This window comes from Leuciscus leuciscus (genome assembly GCF_965113295.1).
Source record: "Leuciscus leuciscus genome assembly, chromosome: 4".
In the NCBI taxonomy this organism is placed as follows: domain Eukaryota; kingdom Metazoa; phylum Chordata; class Actinopteri; order Cypriniformes; family Leuciscidae; genus Leuciscus; species Leuciscus leuciscus.
In genome coordinates this window covers 32,144,794-32,152,293 of record NC_138728.1, presented here as the reverse complement: position 1 = coordinate 32,152,293, position 7,500 = coordinate 32,144,794, and the positions used below count along the sequence as shown (strand labels likewise).

The 7,500-nt window shown below is 44.3% G+C and overlaps 3 protein-coding genes across 3 annotated transcripts in view; 1 reads left to right on the top strand and 2 right to left on the bottom strand.

The window, feature by feature from the left end:
* The window catches only part of LOC309497252 (uncharacterized protein), a 4,562-nt gene extending 1,202 nt beyond the window's left edge, over positions 1–3,360 (bottom strand). Inside the window, exons 1-7 of the mRNA XM_082167482.1 lie at positions 2,888–3,360; positions 2,451–2,778; positions 1,520–2,321; positions 1,180–1,389; positions 267–856; positions 162–218; positions 1–44 (exon numbers count right to left, since the gene is read on the bottom strand). The exon at positions 1–44 is cut by the window's left edge and continues 1,202 nt beyond it. Coding sequence (XP_082023608.1) covers positions 1–44; positions 162–218; positions 267–856; positions 1,180–1,389; positions 1,520–2,321; positions 2,451–2,778; positions 2,888–3,309 — 2,453 coding nt within the window. The 5' untranslated portion in view covers positions 3,310–3,360. The remainder of the gene's footprint in view (positions 45–161; positions 219–266; positions 857–1,179; positions 1,390–1,519; positions 2,322–2,450; positions 2,779–2,887) is intronic.
* Positions 3,361–3,770: 410 nt separating this feature from the next.
* LOC309497251 (uncharacterized protein) lies at positions 3,771–5,844 on the top strand (the record flags this gene model as incomplete). Its single annotated transcript, XM_082167481.1, has 3 exons — positions 3,771–4,225; positions 4,320–4,602; positions 4,719–5,844. The coding sequence occupies 3 exons, from the start codon at positions 3,771–3,773 to the stop codon at positions 5,253–5,255; spliced, it is 1,275 nt and encodes a 424-aa protein (XP_082023607.1). The 3' UTR covers positions 5,256–5,844.
* LOC309497250 (uncharacterized protein) lies at positions 5,819–6,751 on the bottom strand (the record flags this gene model as incomplete). The annotated part of the gene is made up of 5 exons (XM_082167480.1): positions 6,632–6,751; positions 6,381–6,491; positions 6,215–6,292; positions 5,901–6,107; positions 5,819–5,836 (listed from the first exon to the last, which is right to left on the bottom strand). Exons 1-5 carry the CDS (start codon positions 6,689–6,691, stop codon positions 5,819–5,821), a joined length of 474 nt encoding a protein of 157 aa, XP_082023606.1. The 5' UTR covers positions 6,692–6,751.
* Between the last annotated feature and the right edge of the window lie 749 nt (positions 6,752–7,500).

Sequence of the window (7,500 nt, the reverse complement as noted above, 5' to 3'; positions counted from 1 at the left end):
TCATCCACCCGGTCCATTCCAGGAATGCAGTGCTTGTCAACAACCTGGAAAAATATAACTGTTGGTTAGATAATTACATGCTGTTAAGTGAGTTTGTGGATTTTCTGCTTAAGGGCGAATGAATAAATGAGAAACAATTGGTCTAGAAAAGACAATTTTACCATTGCTGAGGGCAGTGGTGCAGCTGGTGGAGTCTGGACACCGGGCACTGGTGGAGCCTGGAAACAGGGCAGTGGTGCAGCTGGTGGAGCCTGGACACAGGGCACTGGTGGAGCCTGGAAACAGGGCAGTGGTGCAGCTGGTGGAGCCTGGAAACAGGGCAGTGGTGCAGCTGGTGGAGCCTGGACACCGGGCACTGGTGGAGCCTGGAAACAGGGCAGTGGTGCAGCTGGTGGAGCCTGGACACAGGGCACTGGTGGAGCCTGGAAACAGGGCAGTGGTGCAGCTGGTGGAGCCTGGAAACAGGGCAGTGGTGCAGCTGGTGGAGCCTGGAAACAGGGCAGTGGTGCAGCTGGTGGAGCCTGGACACAGGGCAGTGGTGCAGCTGATGGAGTCTGGACACCGGGCAGTGGTGCAGCTGATGGAGTCTGGACACCGGGCACTGGTGGAGCCTGGAAACAGGGCAGTGGTGCAGCAGGTGGGACTGGTGGACCTATAAGGAATGAGTCATCTAATGCCACAAGATTTGTCACTGTGGCTTCCTCTCCCAACAAATCAATGAAACCCTCATCCTCTTCCCCTTGCTCCTCCACATCTATCTCCTCCAGCAACTGAGAGGTCCTATCGGAGGTAGGGCACATGTCCTCCAAGGGCTGACTATTCTGCCTCAACAAATATTGCACTCCAATGAGCTCCCCTGAGGAAATATTTGTAACAGGAAACATTTTTAAAGGAAATTAATCAGAAAGGTTTATTAAAATGCAGTAAATCTTTTTGTTGTCAGCTTGTGCATGAACAAAAAATCTGTAATTCAGAGGGCATCATAAAAAAACAGGGTTACTCTATATTCTAGTATGAATTTTATTTTCTGCCCTGACACCTAGGACACAGAATCCAGTGTACAAAAATTCTGGTAGTATTATTTTTCTCTGATCTGTCAAAAATTACATCATTTTTGTCCAGAAACACTTGTAATTTTACCAAAAACATTGTGAACTGCATTTATCAAAATATATTTACCTGTGTATACTGCAGGTGGAGTGAAGCTAGGGACCAATTTCCTGCCATACAACTTGTTGTAGTTCTCATTGACAGAGTAAACCAGCTCCCCTGTGTAAGTACGCAGGGTTGAACTTCCACCTGCAACAGCAGCAGCAGCCCGGTCCTGATTCCAGCGTAACAAACCTTCCAGGAGGTAAATCTGGAAGTTCAGGCTGTTTGCGCTGTTCCCTAGAAAAATAAATAGAAAGCCAAACATTGTTTTAAGAAACTGCAAAAGAGAAAATATTATCTGTTAACTGCAAATATCTAAATAAACAGGAATTAGTGGCAAGATGTGGTATAATTTGTCATGACAAACCTGGAATAAATCTGTTTAGGTGGCAGTGAAATGATTCCAGGGATGTGGAGCCTCTGGCACACCTATACGTTTTTAGAACCATCCCACCCTTGTTTATGGTTCCAGTTTCCGTGTAGAGTGGCATATCTGGAGGGTCCTGGATACAGGTGACGTGCCGTCTCTGGACATGCCAGATGTGCTGCATCCTCACACTGTCAAGGAGAGGAACACCAAGGGCATCATTCCCCTTGCCACCCATGAGCTCTCTGATGAGGATATCAAGGAGGCGGATAGTGGTTTCCTCTCCTCGTGTTCTCCTCCTGCAGTGTTGGGCCAGCTCATCTTTGCTTATATGACGGTCAAGCTCTGCCGCTGTCATTGCAGGCCAGCCCTGTTGGGTGAGTTGCTCCCTCTTGGCCCTTCTCAGCAGAGTGAGATCCCCTGCGTCCCACTCAAAAATACAGGACGACAACCTACCCATAAAAGTAGGGTACAACTGGTGAGCATCAGTGGTGCACCCTACTGCCAAACGTCGCATAAAATGCCAAATGTCTAGGCGAACAATGACATCGGGCCAGCTGCTGAACCGTCTCTTCAGTTTAGTCTCTCCCACTTCCTTGCAACAGTCACAGTCCACATACAGGATAGTGGGAGGATCAACACCAGCTCTCTGGTACCTCTCCATAAGCCCTGCAGCCATGAGGTCTAACCCAGCCCCTTCATTCGCAGTCAGGACACTCATCAGCACCTGACCTACCTCATTGCCTACTGAGGTAAGCCACTGTGCTGTGCCTTTTGCAGGCCCACTCAACTTCTTGGTGATCTAAAAGAAACAATAAACATAGCAAATAATACAACATACATCCAAATCAGTAACATTGAAAAATAAAGCTATTTTGGTCTAACAATTCATTATAGAAAGGGGTACAGTCATTAAAGCAGCTCCTCTAACCTTCTTAGTTGAATCCATTTTTAAAATTGATCCATACGTGGATGTGATGCTGGCCTTGATGTGATCGAGCCTGTTGAGGATGTCCTGACTGTATACAGTGAGGAGCCATTTGTAGCTGGGTACTGGAGCAAGTGGTGGTGGTTCCTGGAAGTGCAGTGGCTGCAGGCCAGGCTTATCTAAAAAGGCCACACACTCTGATGTGTACCGAGCCACACGTTTTAACCACTCCTCACTGTGGTTCTCCCTCAGCTGGCCGATGATCCTCACTGGGCCATTCCCCATGCCCCTCTCACGCAACAAGCGAATAACTCGAATGTCACAGGCATACCTTGGAAAAAAGTATTTATTCAAATATCTTATTATCAGGTATCTAATTATTGTAGGAAGTATTTATCAAAAAAGGTAGCATATGAGCAACATGACTGCAAAATATTTACTTGCGTGTGAGGATGATCCTGAATTCAGATCGATGGGCCAGGTCCAACTGCTGCAGCACAGCATGACTCCAGGACAGGTAGCTGGTTCTACATCTGGTACAGATCAGGGTCTCTGTCACCAGGTTGTAGTATCTGTCAATATCTAACACCTGTCGTACTCTCCTGTGCAGACCACCACCACACAGCTGATGCCTGGCACAGGCAGGATTAGTACACTGGAGCCGCACCTTCCATAGCCTATATGGCATCCAGAGCAAGAGCCGCTGTGAAAAAAATCTATCAGGTGCTGGAGCTTGGTGGTACAACAGGGCTGGTGGTGGGGGGTGATACCACAGCTGCAGGTTTTCACGCAGCTCCAGCTTACCCTTTGCACCAACCCTAAAAAGTGCTTCCGACACCCACTTCTGGTCCTGCTGTGGCATTGTCTGTGGCCACAGTAGTGGGAGATCCGCAGGGTCTTCTGGCTGAGATGAGACCTGCTGATATTATCAAAAACATTGGTTTACAGTTTTTTTGGATTGCTTACACACTAAAATTAAAGGTAGTACACTATTAGCAAAACCTTACACTCAAGAAGCAAAACATCAGCCCATATTTGCACAACTATAAGCACATTGTCAACCTCACACTTGTTGCAAAACTCTACACACAGTGATTTGCAAAACACTAAACACACTTAACATACATTACACACAAAAATCTATCATGAAGTCACTTCCTTGCAATACCAAAGCACTGACTGTCAAATTACCGCACCGTCCAACCAATTGGTTCAACACAGTCATCAGGTGTGCAAACACTTGTTTGCTTAATTGTAGACACACCAATCAGGTGTATAAGCACTATAAAAAGCAGCAGGTGAGTTCATCAGTCTTCAAGCACAATGGAAAGAGTCAGAGAAAGAGTAAGACGAGGAGGAGGAGGAGGAGGAGGAGGAGGAGGAGGAGGAGGAGGAGGAGGAGGAGGAGGAGGAGGAGGAGGAGGAGGAGGAGGACGACGAGGAGGAGGACGACGAGGAGGACGAGGAGGACGAGGAGGACGAGGAGGACGAGGAGGAGGAGGACGAGGAAGGGGAGGAAGAGGAATCAACAGAGGAGGAATCAACAGAGGAAGAGGAAGAGATGGAGGCCATGCTGGAGGTAGAGGAAGAGGAAGAGGAAGAGGAAGACAAGAAGGTGCTCAAAGAGGACCGAATCTGACAAATGAGATCCGCGCAACACTGGTTGACCACGTTGTCAACCACGGCCTGACGCTGAGGGAGGCTGGACTGCGAGTACAGCCAAATCTAAGCCGATACACAGTGGCAAGTGTGATAAGAACATTTCGACTGGAAAATAGGTATTTGTACTGTATTCTATGCACTCAGCACTTCTGTTACCTTTTCCTGTGAAATTACTGTACTATTGTATACTGTTTTTTTTTTTCTACATAGGATTGAGGGTCAGGAACGACAAGGGGGAAGGCCTCCTATGTTCACAGAGCAGCAAGAGAGGGAGATAGTAAACATGGTTTTGGCCAACAATGCTATAACACTCAATCAGCTCCAAGCTAACATTGTCAATAACCACGCCACTTTCAACGATATCCATCAGGTCTCAACATCAACACTGGCACGCATCCTAAAAAAAGACCATATTCAAATGAAGCAAATTTATCGAGTGCCTTTCGAGCGCAATTCTGAAAGGGTGAAACGACTGCGGCATGATTATGCAGAGGTATATTCACTTTAGCAGTGTGATCTTGCATACTGTCTCATAATCTTTTACTGTTCTGTAATATTTATACTAGATCTACACTGAACTACACAATTTTGCCTGACACTGTTCTTCAGAGAGTTTTACGAATGGATGGAGAAGAGATCCAGCATGAGTTCATTTACGTAGATGAGGCTGGGTTCAACCTGACGAGAACACGAAGGAGGGGAAGAAACATCATTGGCCACAGGGCTATAGTCAATGTCCCAGGGCAACGTGGGGGTAATATAACACTCTGTGCAGCCATTACACAGAATGGGGTCCTCCACCGCCATGCCCATATGGGCCCTTACAACACAGCACTCATACTTACATTCTTGGACCAATTGCACAACATAACAGCAGCAAATCAAATCGATCATATGCAATACATTGTTGTCTGGGACAATGTGTCTTTCCACCGCTCTGCTCTGGTTCAGAACTGGTTTCAGCAACATCCACATTTCACCGTCCTATATCTTCCACCATACTCTCCATTCCTCAACCCTATAGAAGAGTTTTTCTCGGCATGGCGGTGGAAGGTATATGATCTCCGTCTCCAGGCTGAGGTACCCCTCATCCAAGCCATGGAGGAGGCCTGTGACCAGATGGAGGTAGCAGCAATGCAAGGATAGATTCGTCATTCAAGACGTTTCTTTCCAAGGTGTCTTGCTAATGACAACATTGCCTGCGATGTTGATGAAATTCTCTGGCCAGATCCAGCTAGGCGAAGAGACAATGTCTAGTTTTATTTTATTTTTTTTACAGTAAACTTACAGTACAATACGTAAAGTGACATTTTGTTACAGTATTATGAATCTCCATGTCAACATTTTGGGCGTGTTGAGAAATAAATGAGTTTCTTCAGTCTGCAACATTGGTCTTGTGTAGTGTTTGGTGAATTTACATTATATTTGTACTTTGTTGATGGTAGCCTACTCTAATCATAGGGAAGTAGAAGTGCTAAAAGTGTTTTAGGTTTATCACAGCAGAGTGTAACTCGTGCAAACAGAGTATAGTAATGTGAAACGTGTGTGTTTCATATGGTAACAAAGTGTGGTTTTTAAACAGAAGTGTATAGTTTTTACAAGAGTGTTTAATTATGCAAAGGATCTGTAGTGTTTTGCTAATTGGGTGTGTGGTTGTGCTAATTGTGTGTAGTGTTTTGAAAACACGGGCCCTGTTTTGAAAATTGTGCTTAAGCAATCCAAAAAAACTGTAAATAAAAGTTAAGAGAGCATTAAATAAAAGGCATGTTTATATTTTGAATGACATCTTACTGTGCTCCTCACAACAGCAAACTCAGAATTAATCGACGGTGTTGCTGTTTCTTTGGTGTGTTGTGATCTCTGAGCTGGAGGAAGGAAGAAGGAAGAGGAGGACTTGATGACAGGCCGATGAGGTTTGGGGGATAGAGGAGGACGAGCAGGACGACGAGGATCAGAGGGTGGGCATGAAGCTGCAGCTGAACTGGAGTGCTCTAATGTCTGTGGAGTCAAACGTTATGATTAATCTATAAAGGGGATTGGATTTTTTATGAAATAAAATGATGTAGTGTCATGATAAAAGAAGTCATGATGTCTTTCATATTAACCTGAGAGGTTTTCCTCTGGATGCTTAAATTGGGTTTCACTGCTGCCACATGTGAGCCTCCAAACCTTGACTTTTCAAACTGAAAGGAAAATGTTAGGAAAAATATAGGAAAATGTTGAGATGTTTCAATGTCTGCAGTGATACCTGCAATCGTAAGGTCTGCTCACCATTGACAATGTCAGCTTAGCTTTCTTTGCAGGATGTGACACATCACTGATGGAGGGTGTGCTTTGTGCAGGGGTGCTCTGTGATGCATCCACTGTGACTGGTGGATGAACCTGTGATACATGCATTAAGATATACCACACACATAATATTATACAGTCCTCCTAATGCCTCATTTTAGATATGAAGACACATTGATATTGCAAACACATCTATCTAGTTATGCAACTTGAACTAGGCTAATTGAAGTTACCTTGTGAAATCCACAAATACACTTCTGAGCTTCCTTCAGAAGGGTGGTCTGCCCCCTCATTTGCAGAGGGCATTTTTCTATCTGTGAACATAAAGTGTAGCTATGACACTGTAGTCCATGTTATCTCAAAACAGTCATCTTAATTATATCAATATTACATTGTATTTACATTGTAAATAATTACTTATCCATACACATAAATAAAAATAGCACAATGTATTATCATAAGAGTTTATTAGTTCACCCATGAATCTAGCTACATAATTTACCTTCTGATACAACTCATGCCATCTTTTTTGTCGGGGAGAAGGTCTATTCCCCTCCCTCGATGGCCAAACTCCTGTTCGGGCAAAACTCTCCAGACGCGCAAGCCAGTCAGCATCGCTCATGCCTTTGTGTGACTTAGTTGAAGCCATGTCGTTGCCTGAAACAATACAGAGCATGTTACACTAACTGCCATTGTAGCCCGGCAACACGGCATTAACCCTCCTGTTGTGTTCATTTCATGTTAGCTAGTTTTGTGTTCCTGGTCCAAAATGACCACCACATTATAGCAGTTTATAAATCCAAAATAATACATACTGTATATCATCACCTAATGTTGTGATAGATCTTTTTATCAACTTAAGTTTTTGTAAACATTAGCCTACAAGTTTTTAACTTCTATTTGCTATTTATGGCCTGTATGCCTCATTGACCTGGGCTCATATAACTTGTTTTGGAGTAAAAAGTATAATGTATGGATATAACAAATACTCAGATTAAACATTGTGTTATTTCAACTGTGTACATCTGATAAATGGGCATGTGCCTGAATTTATTTTTATACATGTATTATATTCTCAGTCATTCAAATGACCACAGGTTAA